At 39.3% G+C, this 18,144-nt stretch overlaps 1 protein-coding gene across 1 annotated transcript in view; it reads left to right on the forward strand.

Annotated features, from left to right (window-relative positions):
* Positions 1-13,133, forward strand: part of gmps (guanine monophosphate synthase) — a 31,070-nt gene extending 17,937 nt beyond the window's left edge. The window contains exons 9-16 of the mRNA XM_036585132.1: positions 1,291-1,464; positions 3,328-3,433; positions 5,331-5,446; positions 6,266-6,391; positions 9,527-9,642; positions 10,488-10,618; positions 10,918-11,090; positions 12,429-13,133. Of these exons, the coding sequence (XP_036441025.1) occupies positions 1,291-1,464; positions 3,328-3,433; positions 5,331-5,446; positions 6,266-6,391; positions 9,527-9,642; positions 10,488-10,618; positions 10,918-11,090; positions 12,429-12,530 (1,044 nt within the window). The 3' untranslated portion in view covers positions 12,531-13,133. The remainder of the gene's footprint in view (positions 1-1,290; positions 1,465-3,327; positions 3,434-5,330; positions 5,447-6,265; positions 6,392-9,526; positions 9,643-10,487; positions 10,619-10,917; positions 11,091-12,428) is intronic.
* The last annotated feature ends 5,011 nt before the right edge of the window (positions 13,134-18,144 follow it).

Below are 18,144 nucleotides of genomic sequence, written 5' to 3' on the forward strand. Positions count from 1 at the left end.
GTGAGTGATGCACACACAGGGGAGGGACGAGGCGAGACAGAGCTGTCGGAGAAGAAAGTGAGCCAGATTATTTCTCACAGTGTTCTCTAAAAAGAGAAAACTGACAGTAAATGTTGTTGAAATATGACTGAATTGTACTTTATTTGATTTGATATTCAGTTGTTGACTGTATAAGATGTTGATATAACTACTAGGCTACTTCAGTTAACAGTATTTGGCACTGAGTCATGATGCAAGTTAGACATTATGATGTTCTGGACCTTTGCTTGAGGAGATTTTCTCTAACTGGACCTGATTGAATTTTAATTACATATTAATTAATTATTCATTTTAATTAAATATTAATTAATTATTCATTTTAATTAAGTATTAACCATGTTAGAAGGCAGGGAATGTTGAACTGTGATGAAAGCTGAAGGCTCTTAGTGGACCTTGAGCTTGGCTTGCTATAGCTGTTAACTACTCACTTAAAAATGATGTTTCTTCAAGGGTTCTTTAATAACAAAAATCACTCTAAATAGAACCGTGAATATTCAAAGAACACTTTCCATGATTAAAGGGTTCTTTAGATTGATGGAGAATGTGCATTAGATGGTGCAAGATAGAACCTTTTTTAAAAGGGTTCTGGTATTGTTAGGATGTCAGACTTGTTAAAATGCAAGAAACCTTTTTGGAGCTATATAGAACCTTTTTCAAACGGTTCTATACCAGAACCATTTACAACATATTCATCATCAATCTAAAGAACCTTTAACGATGAACACTTAAATCATGCAAAGCGTTCTTTCTTTGTATATAAAACCATTTTCTTTATTAAAGAACCATGGAAGAACCATCTTTTTAAAGTATGTAGGGTGTCCAGCTCTGGGCCTGGAGGGCCAGAGTCCAGCAAAGAACTCTTTAATCATGGAAAGGGATCTTTGAATGTTTATGGTTCTATATAGAATGATTTTCTTTAGTAAAAAAACCCTTGAATAACCATATTTTTAAGTGTGTACTAGTTGGAAACGTTTCCTTCTGTTCTGATAAGTCAGAAACTCACCATATTTGAAAGTATAAAATATAATACTAATATTGTGTGTGTGTGTGTGTGTGTGTGTGTGTGTATAGTGTGTGTGTATGTATATATATATATGTGTGTATATAAAATATTGACTGATGTTGGCCTTTACATGTAGTCTCAGAATTCAGCGATACACTGCGAAGCTGAAGTCACAGATTAGTACCAAATGTACAGTTTTGCCTTTATTCCTGTTTGTGACTTGTGTGCTTCTCTGCTGTGCCATGCAGGTGGCGAATGAGGTGATTGGTGAGATGAACCTGAAGCCAGAAGAAGTGTACCTGGCACAGGGCACGCTCAGACCGGACCTGATCGAGAGCGCCTCTCACCTGGCCAGCGGCAAAGCCGAGGTCATCAAAACGCACCACAACGACACAGAGCTCATCCGCAAACTCAGAGACGAGGTACGACCTGACGTTGAAGTCATGCATCAGCCAACAGTGCTGCTGCTGAAGTAATAAAGCAGTGTTAATAGTTAGTGCACAACATTTGTTCATTGCTTGTGGGTTACTGCGATTTTATCACGGGGAAACATGTTCTTTGGCACAAGTGCTTAAAACTTCCTTCCCTGTGATAAAATCGCAGTAACTCAGTGCTTTTATAAAATGGCGGCCAACATAAAATAGATTTAAATGCACAATGTTTTAGATAATTATTTAAGTTATTATTAATAATAAGCAACATAAACAAGTATTCCGCCAAATAATGTACTTCCTTCAGAGTACACTGTTGTTGCTAAGCAACCATTGACTGCTGAATGAATGAGGAGAAGAACGTTCAGTCGCTCATCACTGTAAACGGCAGACATTTCATGATTTTTTAAAAACTTTTTTCGTATAACAGTGAAAATATGATAACACAGCACTGTTTAGTGCAAAAGCTTTCAAAAGCTTTCAAAGTTCTTTTTGGTCACCAAATCACCACCGTGAGTCTTCTGCCAGTCTGATGACGCCACTTTTCTCACGCTGGGGCTGAATCTCAAACGGCTCCCTGCTCCCTACATAGTGCACAATGTAGGAATTTAAATACTGACTCCTGCAGCCCAACAGAGCAAAATATCACTACAGATGGTCATTTGGGATTCGTCCACATTCAAACTCGACTAGCAGTCACTATTAGACAGCAGAAGCTAGAATTTCTTAATGTTACACAACACACTGTTTAGCTAGGGAGCACGGAGCCGTTGGGACTCAGTCTGGGTTTGACGCTACTTCGCACTAAAACACAGACATTTGAAGTGCGTAAGACATTCAGGTGACATTTTTTTAGATCAGTGAATCATATCGTGAGTACTTTAATTCAAGTCTGTGATATTAATGATGGAGTTGTTTAGCATGTTTGCTCTCTTTTAGCCTGTTAGCTAGCTGACCAGTCGAGTTCTAGATAAGAAAGTAAGTTTTCAGCCCTTTGAGCAGAGATGGTACCCAGTTTAAACAAAAACAGGCTCTTACTTCATCAGTACACTCAGTGCTCTGTGCGATCAGCGTTACAGTCAAAAATGAATCCAGTAACAGCAGAAGGGTGTTTTCGTGACATGGTGCAGTGATACAGAGTTCAGTTGTTGTGAGGAGGTCACAGCCATGGTATGTCATGGATTTTACAATGGCTTCAAACGCAGCTCAGCCAATCAGATTTTAGGACCAGGACTATCCGTTTTATAAATAGTAATAACTTAAACAATGGTCATCAGCTATACGCCACATGGTATTTTTAGATGTTAAAGGGGTATTTTGGGAACAAAAAGTAGTTCTATGGTAAACAAAATATACACAGTGATGTGTAAAAATACAGACATACACATTAAAACATACAACAGTCAGTAGTACTGTGAAGCTGTTAAGCTGCAGTATGGATTACATAATCTCTTTCCCTATTGGAAGACCCTACAGGCAAACTTTGAAACAGCAATAAATAAACAAGCAAACAAACAAACAGAGGGGGAAGCACAGGGTTTTGCAGAAGCTCACACGGTTTGCTTTGAGGCCAATTAAAATTCTGCTTCTGTTTCCTGTCTTTTATTGTTTGACCTCTGTTGCATTTATTATTCATTATTTGTGCTAATATTGTGATGTATGTACATTTCCCTGTTTGAAAACCGACATCTTGGAACACAGAGAGTATCTTAATGTGTCTCCTGTGTCAAAATCAGCTCAGTCTAGCAAAGAACAGCAGCAGCCTTTCCTGCATTTTTAGCTCACTCATGCCAGACAATGTGACTTATCTTTCTATCCCTGCTTCTGTGCATGTGCTGACTATCTGGCCGCCAGGGCAAAGTAATCGAGCCGCTGAAAGATTTCCACAAGGATGAGGTGCGGGCGTTGGGCCGAGAGCTGGGGCTTCCCGAGGAGATCGTCTCTCGACACCCTTTCCCTGGTGAGTACCGGCCAGAGCTTCGCAAGCCCACACAAACAGCCGGTCTGAAGAACCCATGCATCATTATTCAGCCCCTTTAAACATGCTGAGAGAAACATCTGATACTGGAATACTACACTTTTTAAAATGATGGTTCTTCCCGAGTTCTTTAGTAAAGAAAATGGTTCTATATAGAACCATAAACACTGAAAGAACCCTTTGCATGATTAAAAGGTTCCTTGCAGATTCTTCAGGGTATGGTTCTATATAGATGATGTCAAGCCTGTAACAATGGTTGAACTCTTTTTGGTGCTAGAGAGAACCCTTTTCAAAAAGGTTCAATAGCTACGTTCACATTACAAGCCTCATTGCTCAAATCCGATTTTTTGCTCAAATCCGATCTCTCTGGCACGATGGGTCACACTCATTTAGGTCAGTGACTCAAATCTGTCATTAATGTGACGAACTGGCGTCCTGAAATGACCCACATGAGCTCATCCTACTCAGTAACGTCACGTGAATGAATGACGTGCATCATCAGCACAAACTAACGAGCAGAACGAGCTTCGCTGAGAAGATCATTAACTCTGATCAGCTCTCAGCTTCATTATTAGAGCGAGACGAAGGAGAAAAAGGTGATGTGTTGCTTTTCCACCGTTTACTGGCTTTAACATCTGTTCGTTGGTAACACTGAATGATGGGCATGCACAGTGGAAAAAAGCACATGAATTCCGATCTGAGCGTCACATTAAGGTCACATGGCCACGAATCGGATATGCATCTGATCTAGGACCACATATGAAAGTGGCTCAGGTCGGATTTGAAAAGATCAGATTTGCGTTTCCACACAGCCCTGAAAACATCACTCTTTGATGATGCAAAGAACCTTTTAATCATGCAAAGAGTTCTTTCTTTCTATAAAGAAGCACTGAACCATTTTCTTTATTAAAGAACCCTGGAAGAACCATCCTTTTTAAGTGTATAGGGTGTCCAGCTCTGGGCCTGGAGGGCCAAAGTCCAGCACATTTGGATGATTTTCCCTGCTCAAACATCCTTGATACTCAGCAGTCAGGTGCCTGGTTTAGGAGGCATACTTCAGCAGGAAAATCACCTGGATTAAGGTCATCAAGAATAAGAGACGGACATACTGATATAATTGTTGTAGTATAAATTAATCTGCCACCGAAAAAATACATCACAAAAATGAGCATGACTGTAATAGGAAGTATCCTTTCAGTGACCACATAAGTTAACTTAACTGCTTGTTGGGACAGCATGATACCTTAAAAAGTAATCGCACATCCTTTTACTTCAGTAAAAACAGTAACAAATGACACTTCTGTTCCCAAACCCGGATATTTCAGCCATAATCTCGAAACAACGGTCACATGAGAAATGAGGTGCATATATAGTATAAAGAGTTTGTCATGCAGTTATTCTAGTGCTTATATCAGCTTCAGGGCATCATCTATTATATCACTATACACTTAAAAAAAATATATATTAATTAATAAAAAGATGGGTCTTCAAGAGCTCCTGAGTAAAGAAAATGGTTCTATGTAGAACCATGAACACTCAAGGAACCCTTTGCATGATTAAAGGGTTCTTTGCATCGTAAAAAGGGTCAGTCAGATTGCTGTTAAATGTGCTGTAGATGGTTGTGCATAGCACTAAAAAGGTTTCCTCTACTGTGACAAGCCTGACATCATAACAATAACAAAACCCTTTTTGGTGCTATACAGAACCATATACAGCACATTCTCCATCAGTCTGAAGAACCATTTTACAATGCAGAAAACCCTCTAATCATGCAAATTCAATGTAGAACCATTTTCTTTACTAAAGAACCTTTTGAAGAACCATCTTTTTCAGAGTGTAACATGCTTATTAACACTAACTCTGTTTTTGTGCATTATAGGTCCAGGTTTAGCCATTAGAGTCATCTGTGCTGATGAACCGTACATCTGCAAAGACTTCGCTGAGACCAACAACGTCCTGAAAATCATCACAGACTTCTCCGCCAGCGTGAAAAAGGTTGGTGGGGGTTTCTTGATCGAAGTAACGAACATAGTTGATGGGGTATTAGCTTGAAATATTTACCCGTCACAATTTTTCAAATGTGTCACGCTTTATTTGGTTCAAATTTCACACGTTCCCACTTTTGACAGATTTTACACTTTTTTTTTCTCTCCTGCTTTAGTGTTCCTCTTTATTCCTCTCTACTGTAATTACATTAAATTTTTTTATTTTTATTCAGGTATGCAGGAGTCACCCACTCGTAGTGTTGACAGATCTTAGCACCAATGTCCACGAGGACTACAATCCTGAGAAAATAGGCATGTGGGAAATAGAAACAGAGTGGATTCAGGGGAGAACAATTTATTGTAAACAAAAGAATGCTTATGTTTGTTTTTGGCCAAAAAAAAAAAACATATCTCCAAAATGGTAACTTTACAGGAGGAGGAAAAAACCTACTTTACTTTTAATGTATGTCAATGGAACCAGAAATTTTCCCAAGTCATATTAGGTAATTTCTGTTGGTCCGTTCTTCATGAAATTTACATACAGCGTAAAGGGTAACGGGCATTTTCAAATTATGTCAAAAACTGAAAAACGTCAAAAATGGAGATACGAGGAAAACCTTCAGATTGTGAAGATTTGGGGCAATCGGGCTTAAAATCGGGCAAAAAAAGGGTAGTGTAGGCCCAGACTTACACAGAATCTTCCATCCGTCCATAAATCTGTTACTTTTCCCACTCTTACTGGTTACATTTGCATGTAAATTTGTCTCTGGTTGAAATATTGCTTTTAAGAAGTTGTGATTGTTGAGATAAACACTTTTGTCCTGTGCAGCCACACACACTGCTGCAGAGAGTGAAGTCGTGCATATCAGATGAGGAAGAGGAGAAACTGATGCAGATCACCAGCCTTCATTCACTAAATGCCTTCCTGCTGCCAATCAAAACCGTGGGCGTCCAGGTGAGCCTCCTTCCATCAGAGCTTTTGCCGTCCTGTGGCATTTTCTTACATTTCTGCTTAGGTCTTCATAACAGATGAAGCCAGATTTTAGCTTTTGATTGAAGCTGGATTGAACAGAGTAGCGTCATATTCAGTTCAGCACCGTGTTAAAGTGAACTAATCGAGTGTCCCAGTTCGTAACCCAAGACTTCCTTGTTTTTTTGGACATTTAGTTTTGTTTGTTTGCTTCTTTGCTGTTGTGATTAAGTACAGTTTACTATGAAAAGCTAAACAGCTGGTTTGTCTCGACTCGCCAGTTGTGAGTTAAGTAAGCGCTTTGGCTTTTTCATTCCAGACTCGTTTCTGTACTGCACCGAGTTGCTCTGCTCATTTCTAGCCTGCTGTGTCTTTACGCTGCCGTCCCAGCACCGTGGTTAACCGCAGACATTGTGACGCAGTGCTGGGAGTCTATTTCTGTCTGCGTCTGTCTACGTTGCTCTCCCCCTGGCTCCCTTTCCCTCTCCTTCTCTTTCTTTCATAATATTTGTGTTTCCGAATGGTTGTTTAGCATCAGTGATGTATTCGGGCTGGGTTTGGAAGTACTGTGGAGCTGCTAGGCAACAGTCCTGTTTACAGTCATACATTTGAAGCAGAACAGCCTCTTTTACCTCCAGTACACCCTGGTTATTAAAGTTCTTGGAGCATATGTGTGCGTGTGTGCATGCATACATGTCTATTATCTGATCTGAGCAGATTATATCTGATGTTAACAGACTATCTATTTTAGGCTTTTCACAGTTATTCCATAATCATAAGGTCAAGGCTGTTGAAGCTGTTTTCCACAGTTGTTAGCCATCAGTCATGTTTTTATGTAGAGTCCGTCGGGTTGAGGCAAGTGCATGTAAATGGAAGACAGCAAAAAGCACGTATTCAGACTCGTTGTGGCTCGAAAAAAGTTCTGACTTTCATGCCATATTTTTGTTAAGATAGAGGGGTAGGGCGGAGTGTTATGGCTACATGACCCTCCAAACGGAGGTTTTTCAGAGTCACACTCCAAACAGTGTTATGAGAAAAAAAGAAAAACTGGCAAGATGGCTGCAGAAGAGACCAAAGAAACCCACAAATGTGAGAATTTTCTCAGTAAAAAATATGATAAGCATTGATTTATATTAGTTTTAATGTTGTTTCAATATATTATGGTCCTTTTCTTCAGAACAAGCATAAAAAGTCGCTAGTAGTAGCTGATGTCTCAGTAGGTAGCTAGCTAAATCTCCTGTTCCACCTTAAATGGTGCAGGAGTGCTGATGCCCAAGGCACCAAAATGTAACTTCTGCTCCATTTAAGGTGGAACGGGAAAATTCAAACGGAAGCTGGAGAATATCTGCCTTCAGCCTCATATCACTGAAGGATTAGGGGTGGGCGATAATAAATAATTGTCCCCCTCTTTGAAGGCATATGATGCCCTAAATGTAACTAAAGCCCAGCAGTGAGGAGCTGAACTTTATTTTAAAGCGTATATCAGTGTTTGATTTTCAGTCTAATTGAAGGAAACATAAAGCATAAAGACATTAACACCATATTTGAGGTTGTGTGGTGGAAATATAATATTAATTTTCCTTAAAAGATATTAAAACTGTTGAATTTTAATTGTGCAGTGATTGTCCAGCTCTAATCAGAATATACTGTACTAGCACTGTCTCCCCACACTTTGGGTTAACATGTTTTTTGCTTGCTTATTTGCTGTCATATTGAATATACATGAGCGTGCTTGTGGTTTCCTGTACCATTGTGAATGAAAAGCCTCTACCGGGCTTTTAAGTGAAAATTACGGTTTACTCCCACAGCCCTCGCTCTGAGCTGAATGCACTGGAACAGGGCTGGGTGTTCTTTCCCCTCACTTCCTGTCCCAGGACCACATACTGCTAAATTTACCCTGCTGCTGCTCAGTCTAGGCCCTGGAAAGGAGAACTGAATAACTGTCTACTGAGTTACAACCAGGTCACCCGTGCAGTTTTACGCGTGTTTAAATGTTACACATCCTGTCTGGAATATGGACCAGTCTTCTTAAAAGCCTTTGTATGTTTGAAGGAAAGTGTTGCGCAGATGAATCACGTGTAATTCAGTAAATAAAAAGCCAAAGTCTGCCCTGATGACACATTCATGTTTATTGAGTTGCCAATTCGGGGCACATTTACTAACAGAGTAAGTCAGTATACAGACAGTTTGTGCAGGTGGGGTGGCCAGTTTAGCAGGTTATACATTAAGAACTTAATGCTGTACCTTAGTAATTAATATATGACCAGCACAACATAAACCACAGTTTTGTACACAGCCTTTTTGTATTTTGACTGAGTTTGACATCTTAAAATAATTACTTACTTTCTCGATATTTTTGACATAGTAAGACTTTGACTTGTATGTTCATATAATGAGTTACTGTATTCACTTTGAGTCATTATTTTGATGTAGTGTCATTATTTTGGGCAAGCTAAGTCAAAATGTCAAAAAAATAGGCCATTATTTTTGTCATGATAATTAAAAAGTGTGAGGTCATGAGGACATGAGCCAAAATGTGACATACTGCTGCCACCAGTCGACTTTTTTCACCTGAGCCATTTTTGCAAACACCATATATATGCTCTACCAATTAGAGTCAGTGGGCAACAGTTTTTACGCTGCATTCACCTTTGTAACAAGATTATAATGTAAGGCTTGATCGGAACGTTTGCCAGATGTGTAAATGTAAACGTTATACTAGTATTATGCTGCCAGTGTCGCTTTATTGTTACCTTTCTATTAGCATATGGCTGCTGTCGGAAGAAAACCTCGTATCTCCATTTTTGACGTTTTTCAGTTTTTGACATAATTTGAAAGTGCCTGTTGGCCTTTACACTGTGTGTAAATTTCATGATGAATGGACCGAAAAGAAACGACCCAAAATGACTAGGAAAAAAGTCTGGTTCCATTGACTTACATTAAAAATAAAGTATGTTTTTTCCTTCTTATATAAAGTTACCATATTGGAGATACGTGGTTTTCTTCTGACAACAGTGATGTACTGTATTGCTGCCACTGTGACCTTGCAAAAGGTGTATATATGATGGAGGTTTACCATTTTTACATTTCGCTCTATTCTGTATTTCTCGTCTTGCGCAGGGTGACTCTCGGTCGTACAGCTACGTGTGCGGGCTGACCAGTAAAGAAGCTCCTCACTGGGAATCTCTCATGTTCCTCGCCAGACTCATCCCTCGCATCTGCCATTCCATTAACAGGTAAACTCTCATGTCCCTCCATCGCACCCTCTGTGTGTTAGGTTGGCTTGATAAAGCCAGCTTACTGGTCTGTGTTTTCTTCTCCACCTACAGCTTTCAAGCTAGAACTACTAAACCTTGCGTGATCATAGACCTGTTCCCAAACAGGCCACTTGTGCCTTTTTAACCCGTCTTTACAGTTGTTTTTCCCCTATAGGAATATATAGAGGAGTCATTCTTCTTACACTGTAGTACACGATAGCTGGGTTTCCATTCAAACTTCTTCACAAATGATGTGCATGTTTACGAAATTTGGTCAGAATGAGTTCTGCAAAGAAACTTTACATGATGTAAGCCACAGTGATTAGGGGCTGCATCAAAGAGAGCAGAATGGCGAGATTTATCTCAGTCTTTCCTTTAAGTACAACCGTCTTTACAGCCATTTGGCATCTTCTTATGCCTGTGCTGTTTGCAGCTGAGAGACGCCGGGCCGCAGTGGCCCACCTAACGAGGGCTGACATCTCTGTTCCACCCTAATAATATCCACCTTTCGTCTGAGAACACAGGCGCACCAGACAATCAGTGTGTCTCAATTCAAGGGCTGCATCCTTCAAAGGACGCAGCCTATGAAGGCCACACTTACCGTTACATCACGAAACGTCGCTCCTGTCAAGTTCTTTTAGTTAGTTATTTAAAGGCCGGTGAAAACAGACTAAACAAACAGAACATATGTGTACAGCTTTTTCAAGTTTGCTTGTTTGTCTCATTTACCCTCCACTTCTCTACAGGCTGTTTTGAACAGTATTCTGTGTAATAATATTTTTTTATTTGCTGAAATTCCCCTTCCCTTTTCCTGTCCTCCCTAGAGTTGTATACGTCTTCGGGTCACACGTAAAGGAACCACCCACTGACATCACGCCCACCTTCCTGACCACAGGCGTGCTGAGCACACTCAGACAAGCAGACTTTGTAGCCCACTCCATCCTGAGGGAGTCTGGTAAGAGCTGCTGTGAACTGCACACATGATCTGCAGTATGTGGAAGTTGTTACGACCGTCTGCATAAAGGTTCTAATTCCACTCTACCCTGGCTTTTTGAGAAGCCTCAGTTAATTTCCTCTAATAACAGGCTTGTCAGTAGACCTTAAACTGGGGATATAACCACTATTATGTATCATAAGCTCAACTACAAGGTTTTTAAATGTGAGATCAGTGTCAGAGTTAAGATGTGGCATCTGAAAGTGTTTGAAGCTGTACGAACTCAAATGTAACAGTATAATGTCATTGTGTCTCTCCAGGCTACTCGAGTAAGATCAGTCAGATGCCCATCATTCTGGTGCCTCTGCATTTCGACCGCGACCCACTGCAGAAGCAGCCCTCCTGCAGGCGCTCCGTCGTCATTAGAACCTTCATCACCAGTGACTTCATGACCGGCATCCCTGCCACGCCCGACAACCACATCCCTGAGGAGGTGGGCATCTGTTCGTCTGCTTCTGTGGCCGAGTTTGTCCATTTGCAGCACTGCGTTTTTCTGTGGTTGTTTTTCTCAGTATCAGTGTAGAGGCCTGAGCGAGAGCACATACCAAACATTTCGTTGGCGTGCCAGAACATTTTCAACAATCCAAATCAACCGTGTCTGTTTATTTGGCTTGTCAGTTCTATTTCTGGACATTCTACATTATATTACTAGTACATCAATTATCAAAGCCATTTTCTCCAGCCATACAATGCACAGCTTTTATTTCTAAGTGGTAGAATATCTGCTAATTCGGGATAACGTCGTCAGTCTTATTGTAATAGTTTATCTGTAGCACAGTTGTAGTAATTAAAAAATGTAGTCATTCAGCCTAGACATGTTTGTGATTTGATGCTTGCTTTAGTTTTGCCCTGGTGCTATGAGCTAATAGAAGTTTAAACACAAATTAGCGTCATACAAACTGTATGATCAGTACAGTTAATAATAAATAAAAAATCTGATTTTACTTAATGCCTTCTACCACCAGGCCTGGGCCATATCTAAAAATTATTAGAGCAATATTTTGTAGCTAAAGAATTATGATTGTACCCCCCCTCATCTGTTCTATTAGTTATTTAATTTCTTTTTTTAATGTGTTAATGAAAATTGCATGTGAAAAATAAGTCATATATATATTGCTAAATTTCCTTCGGGATCAATAAAGTGTGTGTGTGTATGTATGTGTGTATATATATATAATCTCAAAAACTATGAATACAGTAATTTCTATTCAATATTTTACATACTGTGTTGCATTAAATCCAGTTAAAAAGGACCAATTTTGCTCTTTTTATGATTAAACAGGCAGTTGGTCAGTGTTCCACAAGCATATCCATGATATCAGGAAAGCATATTGTATTATATTGTATCGTTACATTATTTATCACAATGATATTCTCATATTGCCAAGCCCTACTTCTCAGTCATCAGATAGCATCTTCATATAGCACAGGCCCAGCTACTACGGCTCTTAGCTTTGTGGTGTACATTTGCCATTTATATAGATGGATTACTAAGTCATACAGTGTTAGAATTCACATAAGCAGATCTATTTGAGATCTTGAAGCCAAATCAATCATTCAGTAAGGCATGCAGTTTGAACAGTGCAGTTGGGCTATAGGCTTCTGTTATCAATGAACATCAACCAGTTTTTCCATCATGATGTTTTTGTCCATCCCTACGACCATTTTCCCCGTGTGGATGTAGCAAGGCGAGCTGAGTGTAGGTTGAATGGGACACTGCTAATTTTATGGTTCAGCTTTTTGAATATTCAGTGCTCTCCTCTGCCTGCAGGTGGTGCTGAAGATGGTCAGCGAGATAAAGAAGATTCCCGGCATCTCCAGGGTGATGTACGACCTCACATCCAAACCTCCGGGAACCACAGAGTGGGAGTAGAGCAGAGTGGTGGACTGGCGCTCTCCCCTTTTTCTTTCTGTTCCTCCCCTTCCCCTCCCCCCATCTCACTATACCGGTGTTGCCACACTCCCTAAAGCCCCCACCCCACAACCTTCAGAGAACACAACATTCCCTATGATGGCAGGCAGTACTGTGATTAGCACACACCCGAAGCCGCTACTTCAACACTGCCTCATTTTCTGGGGCTTTTATTATTATTATTATTATTATTACTATTATTATTATTATTGAATGAATGAACAGCTCATCATTGGTTTCTAATGATGGTACAATTACTTAGTTTATTTCAGGTATCAGCCCTCTGTGTTGTGACAGGTTGTTACTTTCCTGCAAACGCTAAAACGTCAAAGGTCAGATTCCCGGCAGGCCGTCGTGTCCTGGCGGACTGTGACACACAGATAAACAGCTTGTTGACAGGCAGTCGATTTGAGAGGTTTTTCCAGCGTCGCTGCTTTATTTTCCTCATAAACCAGCTCTGGTGCACTGCTGGCTTCTTGAATCTTTTTATTTCTCTCTGAAGTCTCTGGCGGTATTTATTATGAAATCAGCTGCGGGCAGTAGTAGCTCATTCACCCGTTGATGTGACCAATCAGTGTGGTTTTCTTTTCTAATGTTTATTTGCCAAATATAGTTGATGACGTTAAGCCGAGGGGCCGCAGTTTTGAGTTTGCATTTTCCCCCTCTTGGTCATGCCATTCTCGCACTCTGGAGAACCGTGACTAGTCGAACAGAAACGTTCTGCTGTGAAGGAGCTTCCTGGAGAGAGACGGAAGCTTCCTGGACCTCGTGCCTGGTTCTTTGTCTTTTTCTCATCATTTTCTTCTTTTTTCATTTATTTTTTTCAGGGACTTATCCAGACTTACTGACACTCCCACCACGGAGGGCAAACTAACATGTGCTGCATATTTTTTTGTCTTTTTCTTTTTTTGCTTTTTAAGGAGAAGTATAATGATGGTGACGGTGAATATAGAGAGTGAATATATATGAGTCATTGTTGTCTGCTTTTTTCAGGTAACACTTTATTTGAAGGATCAATTATTGAGGGTTTATTAAGTGTTTTTTTTTGTTTTTTTTTTTTTTTGTTAAAGAAAAGCCAAATTCTACACTTCTAAATGGTTTATTCATAAATTATTAATCTTTATTTATTGTGATTGAAGGTCAGTTATATGAATGACTAATAATTGAGTTACTGTAATGAAGCACAGTAAAAACTTGGTCCAAACTAGATAGAATCAATCTTCAAAAATCCTCATCTTATTAGTGAAAAATTGGCAGCATCTGATTCCTAGGTAGCATTACACTGCAAAAAATGATATCTTATGTTTAGATTATTGTAAGCCTATTATAAGAAACTTTTTTTCCAGATGTTTTTGCTTGTTTTAAGTAATTATAGTCAGATTATCTCACTGTATTGGCAGATAATTTGACTTGTTTCAAGTAGATTTCTTATAAAAAGACAAATTATCGAGATAATTTTACTTAGAAAAATCACTTAAAGCAAGTAAATATGTCCAGAAATAAGTTTTTAAATAATCTCACACCAATCTCTAAATGAGAAATGTTGGTTCATATTTTAAAGTAGACTAATTAGAGGCTAAAAGGCGCTAATCAAATTTATTTGCATCACGAATATTTTGATTGCAAAACAACTCGTCCATATAAAAGATCAGTTTAACCATATTTGTTTGTTAAAATGGGGTGAAACTAACTTAAAATATTTCCAGCTTGTAAAGTCATTCAGAGTGGTTTGGTTTGAGATGCTCCATCTAGAGAACCTTGAGCCAGATTTGCTCACAATGAAGGTGATAGGAACCAGACATCTGTAGCATCAAGGCACTAAATGACTTCATTTGCATCCCAAATTCAATACCCATTCATCATATTTTGCTTGTAGACTAACTTGAGTCAGATTTGCTCACAGTGGTGGTGATCGGAACCAGACGTCTGAATCATTTCATGTCTGAAAGGTGCCTCTCACAGATTTATTACACAGAATGGTTATGAATGCTCTGCCTGATGCCTGAGTTGTTGTTTTGTGATAGTTTGGCGTAAAGCATTTCTTTTTTCGTCCATTCATTGCACATGCAGGACATTGTAAGACACAATAGTACTGAAAGAAAACAGTTTTTTTAAACTGCCATGCATCTTACCTTTAACATTACACATAAAAACTCAGAGGACACCTATTTGTTCAGTGGTGGTTTTGGATAGTAAATAACATTTACACTGTAGACAGGGCGACCCCTGATTCCTATCACCACCACTGTAAAGAAATCGGAGTCAAATGAATGGAAGACTTCAATTGATTTATGCTAAGATTATTAAAGATCTGTGGAGTTCCCCTTCAGGTTCTTTAGTTTATCTGTATTTGGTTGTTAAAATTGGCCGAAACTAACTTGAAATATTCCCAGCTTGTATGTTTTTGGTTATCTGAGAACCACAGTCTTTACTTCAGAATGTTGGACACAAACAGACTTATTGAAAACCACTTTATTTAGCCTGTAATTAGTGATTATTGATGACTACCTAGGATATGGAAGTATTAGTGGCTTATTAAACTCTAATAGCCTCAAGAAGTCACCTGACTCCTCTTGGAACCTATAGGAATAAAATGATTCCACTCTAATAAAATTTAGGCTCAATAATTAGCATAACAAGGGTCCCTACAAAGTGTTTATTGTGCATTATTACAGCTAATAACAGCGAATATTAGTGACACATTACAGACCAAGTCATAATGAATATAGCTTAATGCAAAGTGTGTAAACCATTTAGAAGTGGGCTTTATTGACGAAAGACCATAATTTGCCCCCCAAAAAACTTCCCAAAAATAAATTGTTACCCTTTTTCACCCTCATCCTGGTCGTTTTGATCATGGCATCACCTTGGCTGCTCCCATGCACATGCGTTTCTGTGTACAGGGACACGTTTTTGCACATTAACCGCGTCTTGTTTTTAACCCATTAAGGCCTTGGTGCTTTTCCTCTGTGTGGTGGAGTGTTTTCTCCCATGGCTGGACAGAGGAGGCTTGAGCTGAGGGGCAGAGAAAAGGCCTCGCTGTGGTCATTTCTTTGTTGAATTCATAAGCTACAGATGGAAATCCAGCCCTCGCGAGGTCGTCTTCGTAGAACGTCTGCAATCGTCAGAGCCTGAACCTGAATAAGGGTCAGGAGGGTCTTTGTTCTGTTCCTCGACTATACACAGAGGTTTGTTTGGGCAGAAATAGAGCTCACACACTCAAACCTTGGATGTAGATAAGATTTGAAGTGTCATAACGATGAATAACATGCCTAGCTATTTATTGTCTTTGTACGTTTCATTTCAGAATCTCTCTCGTTTAAATAGAAAACGAAAAAGAAATGCAAGGTGGACTCGTTCATCGTCTTAACCGCAAACCCGTTCTTAACGACTCTCCCTCCGTCGCCTTTTTACGTGTATATTTTACATGCGTCTACTCAAAGAGAATACAAGTTAAAATGAACTTTCAAATTAGTAGTGGGTTGAACTGCAATATGACATGGCATTCAGTTTGATTTATGCAATTCTGTTTCGATTTTTTTTCTTTTCTTTTTGTAAGAAAATGAACAAAGCTCTTTTCCTTAGTATTGTGCCTCAAAACCAAGCCACTGCATGCAGTTTCCTGAAGAACTGAAATTTGTATGAGATCTGAGCTTTAATAAAGAAGTCCATGTTTAACTTTCCCTCTGGTGGTAAGTTTGTATATTTAGATTAATTGAATTAAATTAATTTAAATAAGTCAGTCAGAGTGGTTTGATGTGAGGTGCTCATTTCTAGGGAAACTTGAGTCAGATTTGCTCACAGTGGTGGTGATAGGAACCAGACATCTGTAGCATTTGATGTCTCTGAAAGGTGCCCCTCACAGAAAGCTATGGTTATAAATACACTGCCTGATAACCGAGAGCTTGTTTTGTGATATTTTCTTAAAACATTTTTACTTATTCAAGGCAGTGATGCATGCAAGACATAGTAAGACAAAATAGTACTGAAAGAAAACGATTTTCAGATTTGCCACTCTTTTTTATGATAATGTTTTAGGGCTACTGTTAATAAAAATAAAAATAGTACACTTCGAGAATAAAGTCATAATGTTTCGAGAAGAAAGTCGCACTATTTGGAGAAAAAAATGTTGCACTATTTTGAGAAAAAGTCGTAATTTTTGGAGGATAAAGTGGGCTAACTGTAGGGGGGCTGCCGTAACGCGTTGGGGTCTCGGTTCCTGTACTGGCGCCGGAGCTCCACTCACTCCTGTCTCTCTGTGGATCATTTTGATCATCATTCTCACTGTCTGTGAAACTTCATGCCCTAAATAAACGGTTTCCTGCTCAGCCGGTTCAGCCGGTTCTTATACTAATAACAGGCTGGTGCTGATGTGCAGGAGAGACAGGGAGACTGAGTGTTTCTTTATGGGTGAATCGATATGAAATTATGACTCCACCAACTCAGCACCCCTCATTTAACACGAGGAGGTGCTGCCTTCCCTCTGCAAAGCCTTGGGCCACAATATTACGACCTTTCCTGGTATTAATTCTACTTTAATGTTGGGATTCGATGACTTTTTTTTCTCTCTAAATATTACAACTTTATTCTTGGAATATTACGACTTTTTTCTCAAAATATTAGGACTTTTTGTCTCAAAGTCTACTATTTTTATTTTATTAACAGTGGCCCTAAAACGCCGTCGTACTTCTTACCATCAACATTACATCTAAAAACTCAGAAGACGCCTGTTAGCTCACTGGTTGTTTTGTATAGTTAATAAAATGGCTATATTTGTGTTGTAGACATCGTGACCCCTGGTTTCTATCACCACCACTGTAAAGAAATGAGTCAGGAAGTCTCACTACAATGAACCATTTCACATCAAACCACTCTGAACGATCCTGTTTACATCTCAGCAATTGATTCATGCAGAGATTATGAAAAACCTGTGGCTTTGCCCTTTAAGTTATTGATGTTATGTATTGTATGCATTTCAAAATCGTTCTACAGGCCTTCGTGTCGAGGTTGGATTTGAGATATTTCATATTTATACTTTCTGTGGGTGTAATATGACTTTTTAAGAGTGTACAGTACTGTGCAAAAGCCAGAGACGACCCTTCATTTAGTTTATTTCCAGTCAAACAGCCATTAAGTACGTTATTCATTTTACAGGCAATATTTCTGAGGAGATCAGATATAAGATAATCCACTTGCATGGATAAGAAGAAAAAAATAAAAATCGGAGTCTCCAAAACTAGAATTTGAGAAATGCTTAAAAGATGCAGAGAAAATGGGATTCCTAACAACCACCTTCAAAACATTACACAGCTGTTTGTCCATCCTTCCACTGTGAGAAGACAACTTAGTGCTCTGGGTCTGTAGTAAAAAAAAAGAGTGCAAAACTGACCTGCCTGCAGTCCAGACCTGCCACCCACTGAAAACATATGGCACTTTATGAAACAAGAAATATGACAAGACCCCGAACTGTTGAGCAGCTGAAATCCTGTATCAAACAAGAACGGGAAAACATTTTACTTTCTAAACTACAGCAGTGTCTCCTCAGTTCCCAAACACTTACAGAGTGGTGTTGAAA

Source organism: Colossoma macropomum, unplaced genomic scaffold, assembly GCF_904425465.1.
Source record: "Colossoma macropomum unplaced genomic scaffold, Colossoma_macropomum, whole genome shotgun sequence".
Taxonomy (NCBI): domain Eukaryota; kingdom Metazoa; phylum Chordata; class Actinopteri; order Characiformes; family Serrasalmidae; genus Colossoma; species Colossoma macropomum.